The 27,485-nt window shown below is 35.0% G+C and overlaps 1 protein-coding gene across 1 annotated transcript in view; it reads right to left on the reverse strand.

Moving 5' to 3' along the window:
* Positions 1–1,477: 1,477 nt before the first annotated feature.
* LOC144433848 (polypeptide N-acetylgalactosaminyltransferase 1-like) overlaps positions 1,478–27,485 on the reverse strand; it is a 74,184-nt gene continuing 48,176 nt past the window's right edge. Inside the window, exons 4-11 of the mRNA XM_078122228.1 lie at positions 25,673–25,839; positions 24,817–25,024; positions 18,440–18,610; positions 13,377–13,494; positions 12,544–12,861; positions 11,756–11,854; positions 8,643–8,777; positions 1,478–6,337 (exon numbers count right to left, since the gene is read on the reverse strand). Of these exons, the coding sequence (XP_077978354.1) occupies positions 6,185–6,337; positions 8,643–8,777; positions 11,756–11,854; positions 12,544–12,861; positions 13,377–13,494; positions 18,440–18,610; positions 24,817–25,024; positions 25,673–25,839 (1,369 nt within the window). The 3' untranslated portion in view covers positions 1,478–6,184. The remainder of the gene's footprint in view (positions 6,338–8,642; positions 8,778–11,755; positions 11,855–12,543; positions 12,862–13,376; positions 13,495–18,439; positions 18,611–24,816; positions 25,025–25,672; positions 25,840–27,485) is intronic.

Genomic DNA, 27,485 nt, shown 5'->3' on the forward strand with positions numbered 1-27,485 from the left:
TGTATGCCATAGCATGTTGCCCCTGTACCAAGTTTGAAAAAAATCGGTCCAGGCATCTCCAAGAAACGGCTGCGGACAGACGGACGGACGGACGGACGGACGGACGGACGCACGGACAGACGGAACCCAATCCATAAGTCCCGTTCCGGACTTCGTCCGCGGGGACTAATCATACACACATAATAACAACTGATAGACCAATGTATGCCATTCTTACAACAATACACACATAATAACAACTGATAGACCAAGGTATGCCATTCTTACAACCATACACACATAATAACATCTGATAGACCAAGGTATGTCATTCTTACAACCATACACACATAATAACAACTGATAGACCAAGGTATGCCATTCTTACAACCATACACACATAATAACAACTGATAGACCAAGGTATGCCATTCTTACAACCATACACACATAATAACAACTGATAGACCAAGGTATGCCATTCTTACAACCATACACACATAATAACAACTCATAGACCAAGGTATGCCATTCTTACAACCATACACACATAATAACAACTCATAGACCAAGGTATGTAATTCTTACAACCACACACACATAATAACAACTGATAGACCAAGGTATGCCATTCTTACAACCACACACATAATAACAACTGATAGACCAAGGTATGCCATTCTTACAACCATACACACATAATAACAACTCATAGACCAAGGTATGCCATTCTTACAACCATACACACATAATAACAACTGATAGACCAAGGTATGCCATTCTTACAACCATACACACATAATAACAACTGATAGACCAAGGTATGCCATTCTTACAACCATACACACATAATAACAACTGATAGACCAAGGTATGCCATTCTTACAACCATACACACATAATAACAACTGATAGACCAAGGTATGCCATTCTTACAACCATACACACATAATAACAACTGATAGACCAAGGTATGCCATTCTTACAACCATACACACATAATAACATCTGATAGACCAAGGTATGCCATTCTTACAACCATACACACATAATAACAACTGATAGACCAAGGTATGCCATTCTTACAACCATACACAAATAATAACAACTGATAGACCAAGGTATGCCATTCTTACAACCATACACACATAATAACAACTGATAGACCAAGGTATGCCATTCTTACAACCATACACACATAATAACAACTGATAGACCAAGGTATGCCATTCTTACAACCATACACAAATAATAACAACTGGTAGACCAAGGTATGCCATTCTTACAACCATACACACATAATAACAACTGATAGACCAAGGTATGCCATTCTTACAACCATACACACATAATAACAACTCATAGACTAAGGTATGCCATTCTTACAACCATATACACATAATAACAACTGATAGACCAAGGTATGCCATTCTTACAACCATACACACATAATAACAACTGATAGACCAAGATTTGTTTTGTAAAATGTTAAAGCTGTTATATATCGAAAGCTACAATGAAACATTTCTTATGTCATTTGCATATTCACTTCATCCTGATTGTTGGAAAACAAAACAAATAAATTTAAAATATATGTTAGCTATTCTTAATGGCCAACATATGACACTTCCATTGTCTCATCATCTGATTGGCCGATAAGATCTGATTAAAATGAAATAAAAATAGTACATTACATAAAATGGTATTGTTCTTGACCAATCAATGAGTTGAAGTCACTGATCATGTGATATGCAAATTGATATGCTAATTTATGACAATAAGACAAAGTTTACTTCCTCCCTTTTGACCTTGGGTACTTTGCCTATAATTCAGATAACATATTTAGGCCTTGCCAGGATTACGTAACGGGATATTTCTAAATTTTTCCTTTACTTGTTCACATTTCCAGAATTGATAGTTTGTTTTAATATACTGTATGGATTGTTTGCTTCTTCAATTCAAGACATGTGTTATATCAAATAGTATTAGGGCGTCACTTTCAAATGTTTCTCAACATATCATCTTAACAATGACGTGTCACTCAATCAGCAATAATAAAGAAACATGAAAATGCAGTAGATCTACTAGACCCTGGTTTTCAGCATTATTTGGCAACTTCTAGCACATATCCAAGGTGTTTGAGATTTAATGTGTACATGTTCAACACATAACCATACTTTGAACAGTATATATTTACTCTGCGTATCATTGCAGGTCCAGAATTCCATCAATAAATTATAATATTCCCCCACGGTCAGTCATGTTGTGATTTTTTATTATCTGGCCATAGAGGGCGCCATTCAAAAACTTTGGACAGATTCCATAAACATAGGGTCAGCTTTATACCAGTAGTAGTCGCAAAACATATCAAATCAAACGGTAATATAAGATTGCTCTACACTGTATGGTTGAAACACTTGTCTATCAATATACACAATTATGTACTAAGTAAACTAGGCCATTTTCAAAAACCAATATGGCTTTCTGAGTGGTGTCATCATGTCACATACTGTGTGTGATTACATGGATATATTTATACAAGTGTTATCTGTGTCATGGATGCCTGTAGACAGGTTACCTTGTACACCGATATTTGTTCTAAAATAATTCTAATCCTTGTACAACTTCTCTCAATTTCTAATCCAAATAGTTAGAACAAAGAGGAATCCATCTCTTTTTCCTAGACATGGTCAAAATGAGAAACATTCCTAATTTTCAGTTAAGAATACTGCCCTTCCTTCAAAAGTATTGAAAGTTATGATAGTCATGGACTAAAACGTTTGTCATCACAAGTACTCTTTGAATGGTAATTGCATCTAAAGACATGTGTGGTGGTATTATCAGATATGGCATTATATATTTGAATGTGATAAATACTTGGTTGGTACAACCATTCAAATACTATGTTGAAAACATCACTGTGACAATAATCGTGTCAAACCCCATGCTTTCTTACGTTTACTGACTTGCACCTTTAAAAAGGCCACACATGACAGCAAAGTTTTTAGTCTACGATTGTCACTGCTGTTAATGTATGAAAAATACCGCCAATGGCGTTGTAGCACAACTGTATAGTTTTTTTAAAATGTTCATCCATATGCTAGTCCATGCTATTAATCCCCGTTGTTATCTTTGCAATATATGTGATCATTTGGCTGTTGCTATGGCATGATCTTGTTGCTAGGCACATTTGCATATGTTTTTTGAATGTTTATTCATGTCTTTCTATTCCTCTTATTTTTGCAATATACATAGCCCTAATTTGCATATTACTAAGGGAATCATCATGTCATGAACAAATATTAATTTACTCACCATTAAGAATGTTCCCACCAAATTTAATGCCAATCTGCACAGTACTTTTGGAGTTTAAGTTTTTTGACCAAAAATCACATTTTTTGACCCAAAACCCACATCTCTGATGCAGTCATTTTCATTTGAACAATTTCTCAACTAGACACCAGAAGTAACATGACCACCAAATATCAAAGCTATCGGTCCAGCAGTTTTTGACTTTATGTCGTTTACACACACACACACACACACACACATCCACAGACAGACAGACAGACAGACAGACAGACAGACAGACAGACAGACACCGGGCGATCCCTATAGCACTACTGAACCTCAGTTCAGTTGTGCTAAAAATCATTTCAGTTATAATACCTCCTTGTCACTCCTACACAGAAAGTATTGATTGGTGTAGTTCAAGTTAAACATTCATCAGGTATTCTTTGTAAACATAATTTGTACAATGTACAACAAAATACAACTACATGTAGTTCATATTGTGTATTGCAAATGTTTGACATTTTCCCTAGTAGGATGAGAAGGGCATTTCTGTTTCTGATTCCGATAAAAAATACCTAGTTTATTTAGATCATCAAAGATTATCAGTCACAGACTCTGCAAGTGTAATTGATTGAGAATACATGAACACAATGACACTCACTGAGATCACATCTATAATCAAATAAACCAACTATTGCAATTGTAAGTTCAAAGGCCTAGCTCAGCTTTGGATTCAAATTTAGATGTGAAAAACAGTCTTAAATTAGGAATAAATTCTGGTTATGAAAAACAGTCTGAATTAGGAATAAATTCTGGTTATGAAAAACAGCAATCTGTTGATGGAAAAAAGTTGGTTCTGAAACATAATCCTTACGGCTCCACTAAAAAGATAACATGAATACAAAAACCTGGGACTGAAAGCCCAGGCTTTAAGTTGGCTATCTCAGGATAAGATTTGGCTGTGTATGTATGGAAATACATCAAGTTTGTGTATAGTAATAGTACATATAAACTTACACTTTCTATTTGATATGCATGACATTATAGACACTGTAGTACTGATTTAGCATTATATGCATGTGACATCACATATCAACTGACATTCTGTGTACTCAAAAAATACAGCCATACTTTCACTATCAAATACATATACACAACGCATTTAAGGCCAGGTGTGAGAGTAATAGTCTGCCCCCATACAAACATGGGGATGATTACTTTGTTTTTATGTGTTCATTATATGTGAAGGCACTGAAGATATTGAAACAAAATGTCATTTTGTAGGATGGAAAACCACAATTGCCATATTCATCGTTTTACGCATTCATTTTTTTTAAAGTTGAATTTTTTTTTTAGTTTCCGATGAGGCAAATCATCATAAATAAGAAATAAGAATGAGTTGTTTGTTGAATTGCATTTGAATTTACAAAGCATTAATATTGATAGTAAATATAAAATTATTTAACTGAGGACAATCTTGAGTTATGGTCAAAAATAATCTACAATTGAAAAGAAAGAAAACTTGAGCAATTCTAAAGGAAACACTTGAATGTCTATTTCAGTGTCACATCAGTTACTGTTATATGTTGTGTCTGAATACTGTGTGTAGTAAATCTGATTGAAAAGCAGGCTTCATGTGCTCTTATCTTCTTTATTCTATTTTAGAACAGTTCTTGACACTCTGTGCATTTCTTGCAAAGAGCTAATTTCAAAATATGCGATGGACAAAAAAATAGAGTAAACTGTATTGTTAGTGAGGTAATAAGGCCTATTATCATATACCCAGTATTGATTCCAATGCAATTCAATTGAGAGCATGCACATTGAAACCAGACAATAATTTTCCTTATCACGGCATGTTTTGCCCAAATATGGCAAGTGGCGCGCTTATCGATTTGCTCAGTGATTTGGCTTTGTTAATTTCTTCACTATTTTGACGTTTTGTGAATAAAATAATATTTCACTGCAAATTTATTTGATTATGTGATTCAAATAATGTTTTCATACCACTACATGGGGTATATATGATAAAACGTTTACTATGGGCTTACTATAGGATATGGGTTTCGTGGACCTTGGTAGAACTGCTTACAGGCTCTCCTAAAGTCAGACCCTTCCACCATACAACATCAGTTCACAAACCCATATCCAGGCATAAAGATTATTGTTCCCTTTATATTAATTTGACATGCCACTGATGAACAACAACATCTTGTGATCCATCGAAATGTTTGATGCCCTATCCTTTGCTATGGGGTGACTCACAAGAAAACCCTGCTTCTATCATTTTGCCCCAAAATCAACAATTTCTGACATTCACCAGAGGGCACACTACCTGGCACTGTATCCATTCTAAGACTGCTAATTTATTTTCAGCAGAAATATACAGCACATCAGTTGTCTGTTTCACTCATGCAAGAAACTATAGACATGCAAACAAAACTCAATTTCAGAACAGAAATGTATATGATGAACAGGAGACTTTTACCCCATCATCCAAATGAGCCAAATTCAATGTAATGGTTGAAACAATGTTTGAGCATCAAGAATCGATGCATTGAATTTGTCAACAAAGAAAAAGCACATCATATGGACATACATGTCAGACGACCTTTGAACTTTAAGCCTGCTTCTCCATCAGATTCAAATCCGATGGTGTACATGTATATCTACTTGATTCAATATGATTCAGAATATACAATTCTCATCTAGTCATTTGACGAGATCAAACATCAACATTCCTTATTGCATAAACTACTCATCATAAAATAAACTAAAACAATATTTTTTCTTAAAATCATACAATTTAGGAAATGATATTGCTCACAAATCAAAAGTATGTCTGTAAGTTGTAAGTGAATCTAAGAGCTTTGAAGGGCAAAGCATGTACCGTTGTCATGGTTACATATTATTAACTTTTGATTACTGGATCCATCAAGCTCATATTAACCATAGTCCATTGCTGACCATGACCACCATTGCATGGTTTAACTGCTGGCATATCTCGTTGTTTGGCATCTGGTCTCTCTAAACACATACCATTTGTATGTTTTAATTCTTTGGTCTGAAATAACAAACAATGGCAGTACACAATTTTAGTCCATCTTTCTACAATGAATGCCATGATCATAGCATTACACTTTACAATATATACGCAATACTCCAGTTATTGGAATGATAAAAGATTTCATGATTTAGCCACAAGGAGCACTGTTTGAAAGTGAGGACCAAAATAGGTGAGTGCTGTTGTATAGAGACAGAGTTACAACTCAAAGTGTAAATGTTGTGATTATAGTGTTGTACAATTATTACCCCCTGGCACAGACCAATAGTGGCACAATGGTCTTATATAACTTTCACAACTCTCTGGGGAGAATACAATTAATTGTGACTGCTGTAAATACATAGGATTAAAGCATTCATATAGCAGCCTCTATCTTACTAATTTCACAGCTGAGGTGACAGGGACACCATTGTAGTTCAAATTTTGGCCAAAGACTTCAGTCATTCAGAAACATAATTGCAGACAGCTAATGAAAGCAGCATAACAAACTATAAAAGTAGATTTACTGGCACAAAAATTTAGGAATGCCACTTTGAGCCAGGCTATGAATCCAGCAACATGAAAAAGGAACACAGTTAGATTCTACCTCCTCTAACAAATGAAATGTCCCAAGATGAACATGGGTTTATGGTTAGCAAGTTTACACAATGTATAGTGAAGTCAATTTTTGTCCCTAACACACAAAAAGTAAAATAATACCTTCAGTTTTCAATGTTAACATTTTGGGGTTTTTAAACTATTTTCATAAGCACTGTAAACTCCTACTACAGTAATGTATGGGGTAGTGTATATAACAGACATTGTTGGTCATTCTAGAAGCTACAGTTATTATTTATAGCGATACTTTTATGGAGTAAAAATTCAACTGGTGCTTAGTCTGTGAATAGCAACATGGAAACAAAGTTAAAGGTATAGTATTCAAGGTCAGGATTTGCTGTCAATAAATGCTGTGTTAAATCTAGCTTTGAAGGCATACTTTTAAATGGTTGATAAGTAATATCGTCTCTGTTGCAATAACTATGGAGTTTGAATGTCAACACAGTCTGTTTGACTGAAAAGCATTTCATCAAAGTGAACATAAGTATCAGTGCATCACAGGTTTATGGAAAGCTTCCACATGGTAGATACAATGTATGTTATAACTGGGCATCATATGGTTGCTACATGAATGTGTAGGGATTTTGCATATGCTTTCATTGTCCCTTTAAATAACAAATCTGTCCTTGTTGAATATTTTAAACCTTGTCCTATTTTAACATAAATGTGAAGAGTGAATTGACAAGGGTAACAAGTAGGGTTTGGTTATATCATATATGGCATACAAACAGGTTGTAACTAAACATTCAATTTGTGCTTTAATATAGGTACAATTTATTCCTTCACATCAGCTTATAACTTGTTCTTTTTTGGACGGTGGAAATTCTTTTTCACTATGTTTTTCCTAAACTTTGAAATGTGTACAAACAGCTGAGTATCTCTCTAACTTCAAGTGCCGCAATATGACAACATTGGTACTTTTATATTTCATATGAAATTACAACCTAAATTATTTCTGAAGACTAGATAAATCCTATCATATTCTTCGTGCTTGTCTCACACTTTGCACAGAGAAATCTCTCAGTGATGAAAATTACGATTTCACATTTGTAGTACTTCATTCGTAAAAGTTAAAGTACAGCTGCAGAAAACAAATACCTTAAGTTTGCCACACTGGTACTAAACTAACGTGTCACAGATTCTGTTACAATAAAGTATCCACTGAAGTATTCTAATGGAACCTTGGGACAGTCACAAGTCTATTTTGTCTTAAAACAACCCAGGCAGTGTATTACTAGTGTAACAATGACTGTTTATAGATTCTGGTTTCCAGTGAGACACAAGTTGGCCTACAACAAAAAACACCGTTTCCTTCATCTGGAATTATATTTTGTAGTAGTTCCAAACTCAGATTGTAAATAATTTACCTACAAATGTAGTATATCTCAGCTAAATCACACAGCCTACCTTCAGTTCTTATCAAGTTATAAATTATGCATTAATAACGTAGGCTTGAATTTTATACAATAAAAGCTGAAGAAGACTGGGTGTTTTAGCCAACATATACTAGTCTAGGAAAATATGCTCTGAGTTCAAAACTACTTTAAATACAAAATATCTGTGGCTGTTGTAGTATTATCTCTGACAATGCTGATGAGATATCTGCAAAAAAGATTCAATTGCCAAATTGTTTAATTTTTAATATTTGTATTCACAGTAAGTGTTGAGATTGAAAAGTTTATTGCTAATAAACAGTTGTTAAACTTACATCACTGTCATATAACCATTGTTGATTGCCACCTTGACCATGACATGGTAACATCATGACTGGACCTCGATGGTTTGCCAAATCTAGACAAATCTCATCATGTTTGAGTTCTTTGTTTTGGGTATATGCCCAGATCTAAGTAAAGAACAGAGTTATTTTGTTACTAATTTGCCAATGCTCATCTATATCATCCTTCTCCAGATTCAACATCATGTTATAATATCCTTACATCATGTTATAATATCCTTACATCATGTTATAATATCATTACATCATGTTATAATATCCTTACATCATGTTATAATATCCTTACATCATGTTATAATATCTTTACATCATGTTATAATATCTTTACATCATGTTATAATATCCTTACATCATGTTATAACATCCTTACATCATGTTATAATAATATCTTTACATCATGTTATAATAATATCCTTACATCATGTTATAATATCATTACATCATGCTATAATATCCTTACATCATGTTATAATATCCTTACATCATGTTATAATATCCTTACATCATGTTATAATATCTTTACATCATGTTATAATAATATCCTTACATCATGTTATAATATCATTACATCATGCTATAATATCATTACATCATGTTATAATATCCTTACATCATGTTATAATATCTTTACTTCATGTTATAATATCCTTACATCATGTTATAATATCATTACATCATGCTATAATATCTTTACATCATGTTATAATAATATCCTTACATCATGTTATTATAACATGATGTAAGGATATTATAACATGATATAAAGATATTATTATAACATGATGTAAAGATAATATAACATGATGTAAAGATATTATAACATGATGTAAGGATATTATAACTTATAATATCCTTACATCATGTTATAATATCTTTACATCATGTTATATTATCTTTACATCATGTTATAATAATATCTTTATATCATGTTATAATATCCTTACATCATGTTATAATATCCTTACATCATGTTATAATATCCTTACATCATGTTATAATATCTTTACATCATGTTATAATAATATCTTTACATCATGTTATAATATCCTTACATCATGTTATAATAATATCCTTACATCATGTTATAATATCCTTACATCATGTTATAATATCCTTACATCATGTTATAATAATATCCTTACATCATGTTATAATAATATCCTTACATCATGTTATAATATCCTTACATCATGTTATAATATCCTTACATCATGTTATAATATCTTTACATCATGTTATAATAATATCCTTACATCATGTTATAATAATATCTTTACATCATGTTATAATATCCTTACATCATGTTATAATAATATCTTTACATCATGTTATAATATCCTTACATCATGTTATAATAATATCCTTACATCATGTTATAATATCCTTACATCATGTTATAATATCCTTACATCATGTTATAATATCATTACATCATGCTATAATATCCTTACATCATGCTATAATATCCTTACATCATGTTATAATATCCTTACATCATCCATGTATGCATAGCCTAGAATCTAGTCATATTGGGAATTGGCTCTCTCGTTTCCCCTACCACACTTGGCTGGCATTTTGCTACCACACCTGGCATTTTGCTACCACACCTGGCATTTTGCTACCACGCCTGGCATTTTGCTACCACACCTGGCATTTTGCTACCACGCCTGGCATTTTGCTACCACGCCTGGCATTTTGCTACCACGCCTGGCATTTTGCTACCACACCTGGCATTTTGCTACCACACCTGGCATTTTGCTACCACACCTGGCATTTTGCTACCACGCCTGGCATTTTGCTACCACACCTGGCATTTTGCTACCACACCTGGCATTTTGCTAATGACCTATTGTTATAATAAAGAAAACACTGTACAAATTGTGGGGCTAATTACCACATACACAGAACACTGCTGCAGGAAATTGTAATCTAATTTTTAGGTTTGACTATACAACCTTTATAGCAAAATGCATGGTGTGGTATTGGGAAAAGTGAGAACAAAATAGCAACACAACTGGATTTTACGCTATTGTACATGTGACTTGTACACGTGACTTGTACACGTGACTTGTACACATGATTTGTAATCGTGACTTGTAAACGTGACTTGTACACGTGACTTGTACACATGACTTGTACATGTGACTTGTACACATGACTTGTACACATGACTTGTACACGTGACTTGTACACATGACTTGTACACGTGACTTGTACACGTGACTTGTACACATGATTTGTAATCGTGACTTGTAAACATGACTTGTACACGTGACTTGTACACATGACTTGTACACATGACTTGTACACATGACTTGTACACGTGACTTGTACATGTGACTTGCACACGTGACTTGTACATGTAACTTGTACACATGATTTGTACAAACAAACATGTTACTTGCACACATGACTTGCACACGTGACTTGTACATGTAACTTGTACACATGATTTGTACAAACAAACATGTTACTTGCACACATGACTTGCACATGTGACTTGTACATGTGACTTGCACACATGATTTGTACAAACAAACATGTTACTTGTACACATGACTTGCACACGTGACTTGCACACATGATTTGTATAAACATGTTACTTGCACACATGGCATGTACAAGTGATTTGTACAAACATGTGACTTGTACACATGACTAGTAAAAGTGACTTGTGCACATGACTTGTACGCATGACTTTGAGTGGTAACATTATGATCATTACATAGTATAACCATGGAGGAGTTTTTACAAACAAGATTAACTTTTCCCTATTCAATATCAGTTTAGGAAATTCAATGTTATTTTGTAATTTTCCATCTTTATTTTAGTCATTACATTTTGTAGTTTAGCCCTGTATCTTCATTTTTAGATTTGTAAAAAGCAGTGCATTGGTTGTTTTTTTTGGGTTTTTTTTAAATAGAAGATAGTAAATAACTGTCATTCATCATCATATTTCATGAAGTTCATCTCAATTCTTTGTTGTTAGGATGGGGAGATGAATCTCACTTCAATTGGTAAATGTTATTTTCATAATTACATCAGGATCCACAAGTATTTACTGTATCCATGAGATCACATCCTACCTGGTTTCCTCCTTGTCCATGGCAACCAAACATTCCTACCCTGTTGTTGGATTCCTTCATCATTGTATCCAGGCACATATTGGTTTCGACATTCCTAACCTGATGGACAAGTGATCGCAATACACAATCTTACATTTACGAATGTTACATACACGCCACAATTAATATTTGAAACTATACCATATTGCATGAGAAGGTCATTAATTGGTTGAATCACTGTGATGTCATTACTCATGAAATAGTTAATATACCAATACTAAATACAGCCTAAATGGTCATTTTTAGTCACAGTATTATTTTCAATTGTGTCTCCAGAAAAATATCTTCTAGCTTGCAAGAATGGGTAAATGATTGTGTAGAAAGATCCACATGTAATAACTGTTGGGTGGTAAAAATTTAAACACCCCAATAGCTCTAAATATTAGCTATTTTCCCTTCATTTTTTGTTGGGTGTTGTTGAAAACATTTACTGAAAACGTTGTTATTTGCCGAATTACACATCTACATGTGTACTAATCTGTCAAGGGTGATGTATATACACTTTAAGTTCAAGTGTACAAGTATGCAGTAGTAATAAAAATCCCAGACCATGTGTCCATATGTCAGTAAGTTATAAATTTCTGCCGGGGAGGTTGACAGGGTTTGATCATTAATCACTCATATATGCTTTGGTACATGTATGTATGATACACATATTGATAAAAAGAACAAAAATTGACATGAGAATAGTTCCATAGTTCCAGTCACAGAAGCTTAGTAATGAAACATAGACATTGACTAAAACTCACCTCTCCCATAGTTATAAAACTGACTGGCCAGGAGGACTCCGGATAAATATTTTCTAAATACCACTTAAAAGTTTTACAACTAAGTCTGTTACGTAATGCAAATCTGTCAGACAGGTCGCCAGGATCTGTGTTTGCTACAACTGGTTGCAGACGATAATAGAAATTTTTGTATTCATCCAACCACACCTCTGCTAGTCTTTTGTTATTTTTGTTGACATAGTTAGTTCCAGGAGGAAAGTGATATGGTGATTTTTTACGGAAAACATGTCCAACGTGTGAGCAAGGGACTGTCTCCAGGATGCCACCACACATCCATATCTGAAAGGTAAAACTAAAAAGTTAGCATCTACTGGTATACAGTATATTGTTCAGTAGGACATCCTAGTTTTGGAAACACATACTGTGACGAAATGCCAAGACTGATGGGTAATACAGATAGATCAGTGACAAAATATGAATAATGCATTCATCGTCAACTCAAACATTCAACTGTAGCCCTGATCCTTGGATATTTGGCATGACATACTTTTTGGCTTGACAGAAAGCCAAGATAGCCAAGAAAACAAAGTCTCTGGGCTAACTCAACTTGCACAGAAAACTCGAAATCACATCTTGAGTTGTGAATTAATTGTTGACTCATTCTACCTTCTACTTTTGATCAACATGTTTATATTCATTATCAAAGGAAAGAAAGAGGACTGCAGTGATGAATCTGTCTGCCTACCATATTACCATTTTCCTTCCCAGATTTCAAATCTCCCTTGTTCAACACTTACTCCATCCCTCCCTTAATATCAAATTCTGGGGCAGGAGTACCATGTGTTTCAACCTACCTTGAATGAAAGTTCTAGATTTTCTCCACCCCAGATATCAAAACCTGGGTCATATGTACCCAACTCTTCAAAATAGGATTTATCAATAGCAAATAAACCACCAGCCATTGTTGGTGATCTGTGAAAATAGAGATTTTTGTGAAATTCATATTTAATACTTCATTCATTTAATTTTCTAACATTAACTAAATACTTCCCTACAGTCAAGTCAAGGGTCAGTAGTATACAAGATACATGTGATTGTTTCTGTTAATACCAGGTTGTGATCTGTTTGAATCTGAATGCAAGTGTATACATGAAAATAAGGGATGGAGATATAAGTGTACAATGAACATTGCCAAATAACCTCAATAATTACCACAAATGGAGCTGTGGTATTAGTAAGAAATATAACACAAATGGAGCTCTGTTACTGGGAAGAAATATAACACAAATGTAGCTCTGGTATTAGGAAGAAATACAACACAAATGTAGCTCTGGTATTTGGAAGAAGTGTACCACAAATGTAGCTCTCGTATTTGGAAGAAATACAACACAAGTGTAGCTCTGGTATTAGTAAGAAATACAACACAAATGTAGCTATGGCATTAGTAAGAAATGTGCCACAAATGGAGCTGTGGTATTAGAAAGAAATGTACCACAAATGGAGCTGTGGTATTAGTAAGAAATGTGCCATAAATGGAGCTGTGGTATTAGTAAGAAATGTACCACAAATGGTGCTGTGGTATTAGAAAGAAATGTACCACAAATGGAGCTGTGGTATTAGTAAGGAATGTGACACAACTGGAGCTGTGGTATTAGTAAGGAATGTACCACAATTGGAGCTGTGGTATTAGTACGAAATGTACCACAATTGGAGCTGTGGTATTAGAAAGAAATGTACCACAATTGGAGCTGTGGTATTAGTAAGAAATGTACCACATTGTCTGTTCTCATTCCTATGTCTACTATACATGTATCAAGAGTTTGAAATTGAAGTCCACAATAAAGTCAGCTGAAGTCAGTGCACAAAATACACACTAAAATTACAGTTACTGTATAATATCAGATCATGTTAATCAAGGCAGTTATTTAAGAGTTTTAATTTTGGAGCGATTGATGACCTTAAACTAGGTCATTAACTTTACATAGTGACTGGACGTGTGTCAGACCCTAATGGTCAGACCTTTCCTTATTATCAAATATGTACAACTTCCATTTAAGGCCATAAACTGTAGTGCCTGGACGTGTGTGTCAGACCTTTCCTTATTATCAAATATGTACAACTTCCATTTAAGGCCATAAACTGTAGTGCCTGGACGTGTGTGTCAGACCTTTCCTTATCAAATATGCACAACTTCCATTTATGGCCATAAACTGTAGTGCCTGGACGTGTGTGTGTGTGTCAGACCTTTCCTTATTATCAAATATGCACAACTTCCATTTATGGCCATAAACTGTAGTGCCTGGACGTGTGTGTGTATGTGTGTCAGACCTTTCCTTATTATCAAATATGTACAACTTCCATTTATGGCCATAAACTGTAGTGCCTGGACGTGTGTGTGTGTGTGTGTGTCAGACCTTTCCTTATTATCAAATATGTACAACTTCCATTTATGGCCATAAACTGTAGTGCCTGGACGTGTGTGTCAGACCTTTCCTTATCAAATATGTACAACTTCCATTTATGGCTGTAAACTGTAGTGCCTGGACGTGTGTGTGTGTGTGTGTCAGACCTTTCCTTATTATCAAATATGTACAACTTCCATTTATGGCCATAAACTGTAGTGCCTGGACGTGTGTGTGTGTGTGTGTCAGACCTTTCCTTATTATCAAATATGTACAACTTCCATTTATGGCCATAAACTGTAGTGCCTGGACGTGTGTGTCAGACCTTTCCTTATCAAATATGTACAACTTCCATTTATGGCTGTAAACTGTAGTGCCTGGACGTGTGTGTGTGTGTGTGTCAGACCTTTCCTTATTATCAAATATCTACAACTTCCATTTATGGCCATAAACTGTAGTGCCTGGACGTGTGTGTCAGACCTTTCCTTATCAAATATGTACAACTTCTATTTAAGGCCATAAACTGTAGTGCCTGGACGTGTGTGTGTGTGTGTGTCAGACCTTTCCTTATTATCAAATATCTACAACTTCCATTTATGGCTGTAAACTATAGTGCCTGGACATGTGTCAGACCTTTGAAAAACTCTTACTTATCATCAAATTTGAGGTTCCATACTGATGGCTATCTAGGCCACTGATGTGGTACTTAGACGTGAACTACCATACCGATGGTTATCTAGGCCACTGACGTGGTACTTAGACGTGAACTACCATACCGATGGTTATCTAGGCCACTGACGTGGTACTTAGACGTGAACTACCATACTGATGGCTATCTAGGCCACTGACGTGGTACATAGACGTGAACTACCATACTGATGGCTATCTAGGCCACTGACGTGGTACTTAGACGTGAACTACCATACCGATGGTTATCTAGGCCACTGACGTGGTACTTAGACGTGAACTACCATACTGATGGCTATCTAGGCCACTGACGTGGTACTTAGACGTGAACTACCATACTGATGGCTATCTAGGCCACTGACGTGGTACTTAGACGTGAACTACCATACTGATGGCTATCTAGGCCACTGACCTGGTACTTAGACGTGAACTACCATACTGATGGCTATCTAGGCCACTGACGTGGTACTTAAACGTGAACTACCATACTGATGGTTATCTAGGCCACTGACCTGGTACTTAGACGTGAACTACCATACTGATGGCTATCTAGGCCACTGACATGGTACTTAGACGTGAACTACCATACTGATGGTTATCTAGGCCACTGACCTGGTACTTAGACGTGAACTACCATACTGATGGCTATCTAGGCCACTGACGTGGTACTTAAACGTGAACTACCATACTGATGGCTATTTAGGCCACTGACGTGGTACTTAGACGTGAACTACCATACTGATGGCTATTTAGGCCACTGACGTGGTACTTAGACGTGAACTACCATACTGATGGCTATCTAGGCCACTGACGTGGTACTTAGACGTGAACTACCATATTGATGGCTATTTAGGCCACTGACCTGGTACTTAGACGTGAACTACCATACTGATGGCTATCTAGGCCACTGACCTGGTACTTAGACGTGAACTACCATACTGATGGCTATCTAGGCCACTGACGTGGTACTTAGACGTGAACTACCATACTGATGGCTATCTAGGCCACTGACCTGGTACTTAGACGTGAACTACCATACTGATGGCTATCTAGGCCACTGACGTGGTACTTAGATGTGAACTACCATACTGATGGTTATCTAGGCCACTGACGTGGTACTTAGACATGTATATACCTTTTCTTTACTAATTTATGTATTCAGCTGTCTGTTGATAAGCTGTACAATTGATTTTGTTCTTTCTATTGTAAAGTTTTCATTTCATACTCTGATTTCAATAACACAATCCATAGTTTGTGTTTGTTGTATTAAACAGCATATGGATCTTTCACAGCCAACCAAATTTCATACATGTAGCTACATAATCATTTTGCCAAGGATTGCATGCTGATATATAACTTATACTTGTTCAATATTATTCTTAGCCCCCAAACACTCAGTTTTTTTAGTGCTCCTAGTACTTAGCTTTTTGAGTACTTGACTGGAGCATTCAACATGAAGTAGTTGATTTGATGACTAAAACCTAAAATATATAGTAATCATTATATGAAATGCTTGTCTGACTAATCTCTAACAGTAACAGTAACAGTAACAGTAAGTAAGCATGTCATTTTGTTGTAGTATAATTGTTGGTCTGCTAAATCACAGTTTGGTTGGCTGTCACAATGCCATTTTTACATCAAATTCATTTGGGGGACGATTTTCAAATGTCAGGGTCCCTTTATTTTGTTTAGGGTGAGTACTAATATCATAACAAGAACATGTCCCTCTATTCACATTTTACAATGTATTGAGTTTCAAACACAGACTTGTCAATGTTGTTTCACACTCATTTGGTTTTTCAAGTAGGAAACCATGATAAAATTGTTTTATAAATTAAACATCCAAAATAAATACAAAATGGCCATTTCAACTTTTTATCCAAAATTTGTATGTATATAGTGTTTTGTGTACAAATAAATTCTGTGCTATATCATGTAATTCTATGATGTCACATGATTCTGTGCTGATGTCATGTAATGGTATGTTGATGTCATGTAATCCTGTGCTGGTATCATGTAATTCTGTAAGGTCATGTGATTCTGGGCTAATCTACAGCTTCTCTTTTGCCACTAGAGGTTGATTTTGATCTTAAAATGGTATTCTTAATGTGTCTTGGCTACAAAATCAAAACAATACACAGTATACAGAAAACAAGGTACATCAAAGTGAGAGCAAAACACAAAGGCCAATTAACATATACAGAACGATAAATAATGACAAATTAAGATAATAAAGTAAAATAATAATGATAATAATAATAATGGCTGACACACGAGGGTAGCACAACAGAAAAATTACATTTGATTTAAAAATTGTCATATATATACTGGTGCATATATAATGAAATGTGTATTGATTTTGTGTGTAATGAAAAATTTACAAAAACAGTATTCTATAGTGGACTCCTAACACGAGATTGATGCGTTAACAGAGAACTTAAATTGATTCATTAAGAGTGTGGACTGCAGTTGGATAAAAACTAAACAATGTGTGATTAGAACCTGATTTGATAAAACAGTACTGCTCACTGTACTATTCATACCTGCATAATCGCATAAGACAGGGACTAATCCCATCAGGGACTGGCAACTTCTTCACTTTCAGCTTGGATAGAACGTGATGAGTGTCCTCATGTGATACCTCCAATGGTTGAGATAGACCTATCGATATTGATCACATTGTAGTGTGCCCAGGGGTTGATCAAAATGCGTATAAAATTCATTGAGTTTGTCTGGCAAGGAAGGATCGTCACTGGGTGCAGACTCTGACTTGGGCTTGAACCCTGTAATTTTGGTGTCAGTAAAAATTTTCAATATTACCACATTACCTGACTGGTACAGTATGATCTCCCTTGAGTCTTTGCAGCTCTCTTTTGGGTACAGGATGCCAGTTGAAAAACAGAGACCAGCTAAAACCACCAACTTGGACATCGTTACCATGTTGATATGCAAATGTATCATCACTAATGACATCAATGACTGGCGTCACTACGTTGGACCTAGAATAGAAATATTACAATTATAACAAAGTGGTCTATTTTGATTTTAATACTGTGAAGTGGTGATGGTTGAATCACATAATGGAGATTGTAGACATTAAATCTTATACTTGTTACTTGAGGAGTCATGACAGACCAATGGTTAAAGTGGACGGCATGGAATCTACAGGTTGCAGGTTGAGGAGTGATGGTAAACCAATGGTTAGAGTGGTTGGCATGGAATCTACAGGTTGCAGGTTGAGGAGTGATGGTAGACCAATGGTTAGAGTGGTTGGCATGGAATCTACAGGTTGCAGGTTGAGGAGTGATGGTAGACCAATGGTTAGAGTGGTTGGCATGGAATCTACAGGTTGCAGGTTCGAGCCCCATCGCTACCATTTGTTTCTGAGTGGCTAAAGTCCTTGGCCAAGATTTGAATCACAACTGTGCCTCAGTCAACCCAGCTGTATAATTGGGGACCGGGTAGGAGGATAGAGTTTGCAATGTGAATGCTTTAATCCAATGAAAACCAAATTTGTATACATCAGAATAGATTTGCTGTAAACTCTTTTCTCCATCTTAAAATATCAGAAACGTTCTCGCAAAATATCAATATATTCTGCCAAAAAAGTACCAAAAAACACATTTTTATCCTTATTTTAATACATAAATGCCAACTTTTCTGTTTTGAACAATTTCCATTTTCAATTAGTTTGAAGAATTGTTCAATGTGCACACACACACACACACACACACACACACACACGCGCGATATACACAAATGCACACATATACAAGTACAAACACATACACAAACACATACACATAGACACAGACACAAATACACATAGACACAGACACACACGTACATGTACATGTACATACACACACACTTGAAGAGTACTTACTAAATCTTAATACAATTATTGTACATTTTCACAATGTACAATGATCATCTATTTTGACATGAGTTGAATACACCTGTTTTCATCAGATCAACTTTACGTCATGTCTACCATATGATACATGGGAGTAATAAACTAGTCAATTACTATTAGTCATTGAAACACGACTTCATGGGTGATTGAAAGTACCCTTGTGACTTCTAAATCCGACACTAAGTTGACATTTTCAAATTAATAACATGTCTGTATTCTGGTTAATACATGTATACATGTACACTATTAGTCATTTTTGATAGTTTTTGTGTGACATCTATTGTCATGGAGTGTTCATTTGTATATTTTGTAGACTACAGATACAGTATTTATTATGTTTGTCTGTTGTAACATCACATCACATCGGCTTCTAAGATAATGAAAATTCTCACAACTAATTTTATTGCAGACAATGTCATAATACAAAATTTAATTTTCATGGAATTCCCACAAGGAAATTACACTACTTGTAGAAGTTTGAAATTCCATGACCTCTCAATGGAGCATACATGTATAACACATTATTAGTATTACATTATATTCAAGTGATTACCTGCACGGGCACACATGCATACCAATGGTATTTTCACTGCACTGCATTATTGCATACTTGCATGCAAATGATATGCAAATGATGGAACTATTATTTTTTTGTCAATGAAAGCATGTGATCACAGAGTATGAGTTTACAAACATTGGCTATCCCTTAGGGATTAATCTTGGTGCCATGAACAAGTACTTGTGCATTGCCTCATAACAGTTTTAATGATTTCATGACATCAATAACAATAAACAATCATTAATGCATGAAACTGGAAGTTATTTGTCAAAAGAAAATCACATTTTTGCCCTTAAATCACATACATTTACATGTAGTACATGGATGTACTGCAATTATTATGATTTGAACAATTTCCCATCTAGACACCCAAAGTAATATCCCCACCAATTCTGAAGGCAATTGGTATGGCAGTTTTTGTCATTTACACACACACACACACACACACACACACACACACACACACACACACACACACACACAGATGTCTGCACATACATGTACACAGTGACACATACAATTTGTGATGCCTAAAGCATTACTTAACTATCTCAGTATCCAGTTGTACTAAAACCTGGTATGTTTCAGAGAGATTTTTGTTTATTTTGACAATCAACTGACCCACACATTAAAAGTCAGACTGTGTAAAATTGAATACCATACAATATTGTATGAATTACAATGCATCAATTCAAAACTATAGTCCATATAGACCAGAGATAAATTTTGAGTGAATTTCTTGAGATAATTTTCCTGACATAATATAGTACCCATCACTGTAATCATTTTGTCTGGCTCTACTCTAATAATACAAATAACACACCATATCAGATACCTATGTGAGAAATACCTAGTGTCTAAGAAACATGGAAACACCTCACAATTCTAAACAGTTGATCCTTCAAGTTTTAAGATGATCATTTATACATAATAATATAATACTTTTCATATAAATCATTTTTTTTTTCTAAACAGCGACTAAACCCTTTTATTTTGCTACAGTACAATAGATAATTAGATGTTATTCCTCGTTATTTTTCTTCATTCAGCCAAGGAAAATATGAGTGACTTACGGGGCCTTTGTCACTATAAGTCGATAGACGAGTAATGCTAGTGACAACCCTCAGGTCACAAGTACCGGTATTTCTGGATGAATGAAGAAAAATATTGGTGAATACAATTAACAATATACCAGCGTCAACAATATGAAAGAAAAATTGGAGAAAGTAATTGCAATTTTGAACGTTTTGTGTCGTATTTGGAACACAGCAGACCCAGTGACATTAACATGTGTTTTCACAAAGATAAGTAACACTTATCTGTGGTTGTCAAGACATAGACGTAGAATAACCAGAGTTTATATTCCATATTTTTTGTTTAACTTGGCTCGTGCATGGCATAGTATGTTGTATACCTTGTGTACCACAAATCCCAGACTCATTGTAAAGAATGTTAAAATGTAGCTGTTTGACATTTATGGGATAAGTCAGGAAATACAGAACTATACATTTAGAAAGTTGAACAATTCACAGCACTTGTCTGTTGAAACATTAATGAGATACTGACTAGTGGGTAGAATTTATACAAAACATATATTCCATAAGAACATTAATACCAGTAGATTGCCTGGAGAATTGACTCCATTCAAAGCATATATCCCTGTAAAATCTTTAATACCAACCCAGGAGTATTAAAACTGTCTAAATAAATGATGACATGATACACTTAGTCTACAACTACAGTACATAATGTCAAAGAGCAACAGTTGGCAGGAGTACCTTTGCAATAAAACCTGAATAACCAACCTTGAAATCTAACTACAATCGTTTTTAAATGTCAATGGCGTGCTATTAAACACAACTGTACATTTGGATGTTTATGCACTTGACTGCATGTCACCATACCTGTTGTTATCTTGGTGATATGCACCATCATTTGGCTCTTGCTGTGGACGTGGTCTTGTTGCTAGGTATTGAGTGTTGATTCACTTGTCTATTAATTACTGTTGTTATCTTTGCGATAGACACCACCATTTGTTTGGTTGTGGTCTTGTTACTAGAATTATGTGTATACATTTTTTTTAATCTTTAATCATTTACCTACCCATTCCTGTTGTTATCCTTTAATATACACCATCATTTCACTGTTGCTAAAGGTGTGGTCATGGTTGCTAGGGCCAATTCTGTCAACATGTTTTCAAAAATAACTGCAGAACAAAACCTTCATGCAGAAACATCGCCACCAAGTTTCACCCCCATTCCCTACTACGTAGTTTTCAAGATTTAAGTTTTTGATCAAATTGAGATTTTTTAGACCTAATTTGCGTTTTGCTGATGGGATCATGTTGTGAGTTCACTTTCATCTACACATCCTCAGATGCATCCTCATTAAATTTATTTCAGCTCATTCTATTCAGCAATTTTGGAATTATAGATTTTTTACCAAAAAGGCAAATTTTTAAACCTACTTTGCATATCACTGATGTGATCATTATGTCATGAACAATTCTTAATATAAACACGCCTAAGAACATTCCCACCAAATTTCAGCCTAATCTACTCAGTAGGTTTTGAGTGTAAGTTTTGTGATCGAAAGCCACATCACACACACACACACACACACACACACACACACACACACACACACACACACACACACACACACACATGTACGCACACACACATACACACACACACATCACACACATACACACACACACACACACACACACACACACACACACACACACACACACACACACACACACACACACACACACACACACACACACACACACACTTTTCCATGCCTATAGAACTACTGAAGCTAAGAAGTTCAGTTGTGCTAAAAATCATCTCGCAACACAAAATGTAAATGCTGGGATGACAACAATTGACCAGATTCGTATTGAATACATCACTGTTTTACTAACACATAGCCTCTGTATTCTATACATCACTGTTTTACTAACACATAGCCTGTATTCTATACATCACTGTTTTACTAACACATAGCCTGTATTCTATACATCACTGTTTTACTAACACATCTCTGTATTCTATACATCACTGTTTTACTAACACATAGTCTCTGTATTCTATACATCACTGTTTTACTAACACATAGCCTGTATTCTATACATCACTGTTTTACTAACACATAGCCTCTGTATTCTATACATCACTGTTTTACTAACACACAGCCTGTATTCTATACATCACTGTTTTACTAACACATAGCCTGTATTCTATACATCACTGTTTTACTAACACATAGCCTGTATTCTATACATCACTGTTTTACTAACACATCTCTGTATTCTATACATCACTGTTTTACTAACACATAGCCTGTATTCTATACATCACTGTTTTACTAACACATAGCCTCTGTATTCTATACATCACTGTTTTACTAACACATCTCTGTATTCTATACATCACTGTTTTACTAACACATAGCCTCTGTATTCTATACATCACTGTTTTACTAACACATAGCCTCTGTATTCTATACATCACTGTTTTACTAACACACAGCCTGTATTCTATACATCACTGTTTTACTAACACATAGCCTGTATTCTATACATCACTGTTTTACTAACACATAGTCTCTGTATTTTATACATCACTGTTTTACTAACACATAGCCTGTATTCTATACATCACTGTTTTACTAACACACAGCCTGTATTCTATACATCACTGTTTTACTAACACACAGCCTCTGTATTCTATACATCACTGTTTTACTAACACATAGCCTGTATTCTATACATCACTGTTTTACTAACACATAGCCTGTATTCTATACATCACTGTTTTACTAACACATCTCTGTATTCTATACATCACTGTTTTACTAACACATAGCCTGTATTCTATACATCACTGTTTTACTAACACATAGCCTCTGTATTCTATACATCACTGTTTTACTAACACACAGCCTGTATTCTATACATCACTGTTTTACTAACACATAGCCTGTATTCTATACATCACTGTTTTACTAACACAGCCTCTGTATTCTATACATCACTGTTTTACTAACACATAGCCTGTATTCTATACATCACTGTTTTACTAACACATAGCCTGTATTCTATACATCACTGTTTTACTAACACATAGCCTGTATTCTATACATCACTGTTTTACTAACACATAGCCTGTATTCTATACATCACTGTTTTACTAACACATAGCCTGTATTCTATACATCACTGTTTTACTAACACATAGCCTGTATTCTATACATCACTGTTTTACTAACACATAGCCTGTATTCTATACATCACTGTTTTACTAACACATAGCCTGTATTCTATACATCACTGTTTTACTAACACATAGCCTGTATTCTATACATCACTGTTTTACTAACACATAGCCTGTATTCTATACATCACTGTTTTACTAACACATAGCCTGTATTCTATACATCACTGTTTTACTAACACATAGCCTGTATTCTATACATCACTGTTTTACTAACACATAGCCTGTATTCTATACATCACTGTTTTACTAACACCTAGCCTGTATTCTATACATCACTGTTTTACTAACACATAGCCTCTGTATTCTATACATCACTGTTTTACCAACTTGTACATGTAGATACTTCCTACCCACTTTTCTCCTGTTCTACCTATAATTTAATTCTATCTAAATTTCAAAAATTGAAAGTCAAGACATGAATTCATTGAAATGATCAGTCCTCACCTGTCTTCTCCTATCCTGGCTATGAGTGGTTCCAGCCATCCTTCTGTACATTCACAATGGGAATCTAAGTATGTAAGTACATCTCCCTTAGCAATGGAACCTCCACGTAGTCTTGATCTAATCAAACCAGATCTGACTTCCATCCTTTCAACATGAACTGGTACTTCTAGTTTGGCAACATAATCTTCCAATGGTTTCTTAAGATGTTCTGGCACATCAAATGTGAAATACAAGAGAACAAATAAAGGCAACTTGTACATGCTGTGCATGAGCTTAAAGTTTTTTACATATCTTTTTTTAATATCTCCCCCCCCCCTCCAAAAAAAAAGTGAAAGATTATAACATTGGTTTGGTGACACTATTATAGTCATTACAATGATATATGAGACTTTAAAATAATGCGAAAACCAAGACATATACAAAATAAAACAAACCATCACACAAGGCAATGAAGTCTACCTTTAAATACACAGAGGAGATTATTACTTTATGTACATTATGTACATGTACACTCACAGATAAAAGAGAAAAATAATGGTAAAATATACACAATTAACAGACATATAATATACTTCACAAATAATGCAACAAAATTATGAAGATGCTTGTTATTCAAATTTAATATCAATCATTCAAATTTTGAAAAGTGATTGCACAGTGTCAATGTTGAACTTTTTTGAAACATGAAAAGGTTTCATCTAGTCCATGAAAACTTTTAAACAAAATTTCACTTTGCTTGATCAAAATGGATTTCACACTGGAATACCTACAAATGTAGGGTGCTGGCATCATGAGAATATCTTCAGTTAAAGTACTCCCTAGGTGACCTGTTAATGATAATGTGACTCGTTCTTACCTTGAGTGCTGGCATCATCTACCAGAATAACTTCAGTTAAGTACTCCCTAGGTGACCTGTTAATGATACTGTGAGTTGTTCTTAGAAGGGTACTCCAGGCTTCGTTATGAAAGACAACGATCACACTGGTAGTCGGCAGTTTCTGAGGGTACTTTTTACCTGCACATCTATGGGATCAAGATGAGAATATATGTTTAATACTTATTTCATACCCCGCTGAGATAAAATGCATACACAGCATGTTAGGTAGATAAAACATAGTATGGAATAAATTCTTTATATCTGAAGCATTACTTTTTAAACAGCCTTTGTTGTGTACACTGTAAAAAATCTTGTACAATGTACATGTATGTCTTGGGCAGAGTTGTATATGAACCCCTTATTACTTATCTTAACATACACCTTTCTTTTTTGTTGTATGATATATATAATTTATGCATAATGAATTCAGTAACCAGTTTCTTATATTTCTTTTGCTAAAAACAGGACAGCACACTTACTAGTGTAGTATTGAACAGATTTACCATAACTGGTCTGAAACCCTATTGACTGACAGTATGATACCATTTTATGTCCGTCCGTCTGTCCCTCCCTCCCCCCTTCTCTCTCTCTCTCTCTCTCTCTCTCTCTCTCTCTCTCTCTCTCTCTCTCTCTCTCTCTCTCTCTCTCTCTCTCTCTCTCTCTCTCTCTCTCTCTCTCTCTCTCTCTCTCTCTCTCTCTCTTTCTCTCTCTCTCTCTCTCTCTCTCTCTCTCTTTCTCTCTTTCTCTCTCTCTCTTTCTCTCTCTCTTTCTCTCTCTCTCTCTCTCTCTCTCTCTCTCTCTCTCTCTCTCTCTCTCTCTCTCTCTCTCTCTCTCTCTCTCTCTCTCTCTCTCAAGACTGCATACTTCAATTTCAATATAATTTAGACTATTTGTTAAACATAATGTACATCTGTCCTATAAAATTAGTTGTTATACCTTACAGTATTAAGGAATAATTTGCATAATTAATTACTTTCAGTAATTAGGCCATATCTTAAGAATGCACACTCCAACTTCAATACGATTAATTAGTACATATGTCCTATAAACTTTGTTGATGAACCTTACAGTGTTAATGACTAATTTGCATAATTAGTGATTTTCGGTAATTAGGCTATATCTTAAGACTGCATACTTTAATTTCAATATAATTCAGTACATACGTTAAACATAACAAAGTGCATACGTCCTATAAAATTTGTTGATTTCGGTTAAAGATTTAGCAAATAATTTGCAGGGGGAAATCAGAAGATTACCCTCAGTGGCCGTCGGCTGTCAATTCCATCAGAATGGAATGAAAACACTAGACACTAGCAATGCTAGACTAAAATCATGTCTTGGAACTATGATATCATACTCCATGATGTCTATGCATAAAACATATTAATTACATTGAGTTCGACTTGGCTCCTGCCGTCCCAACAGAGAAATGTAAGTTAGGTACATGTATGTGTTCAATTTGTGGATATTTATAGACTTGCCTACCCATCCCTGTTACATGTATCTTTGCAATATATAAGTACACCATTGTCTGACTGTTGCTATGAGCAAAGTGTTGTTACTAGGCATATTCACATACATTTTTAGAATGTTTATCTACTTTAACACATTCCTGGTGTTATCTTTACAATATACTATCATCTGACTATTGCTAAGGGTGTGGTCTTGTTGCTATTTACATACATTTTTTTGAATGTCCGTTCACTTGCCCACCTGTTATGTTTGCAATAGCTTTGCATCTGGCTGAAGGGCATGGTCATGGATGCCAGGGCCAAATGTGTCAATAGATTAG

The sequence above is a fragment of the Glandiceps talaboti genome, chromosome 4, assembly GCF_964340395.1.
Source record: "Glandiceps talaboti chromosome 4, keGlaTala1.1, whole genome shotgun sequence".
Taxonomy (NCBI): Eukaryota; Metazoa; Hemichordata; class Enteropneusta; family Spengelidae; genus Glandiceps; species Glandiceps talaboti.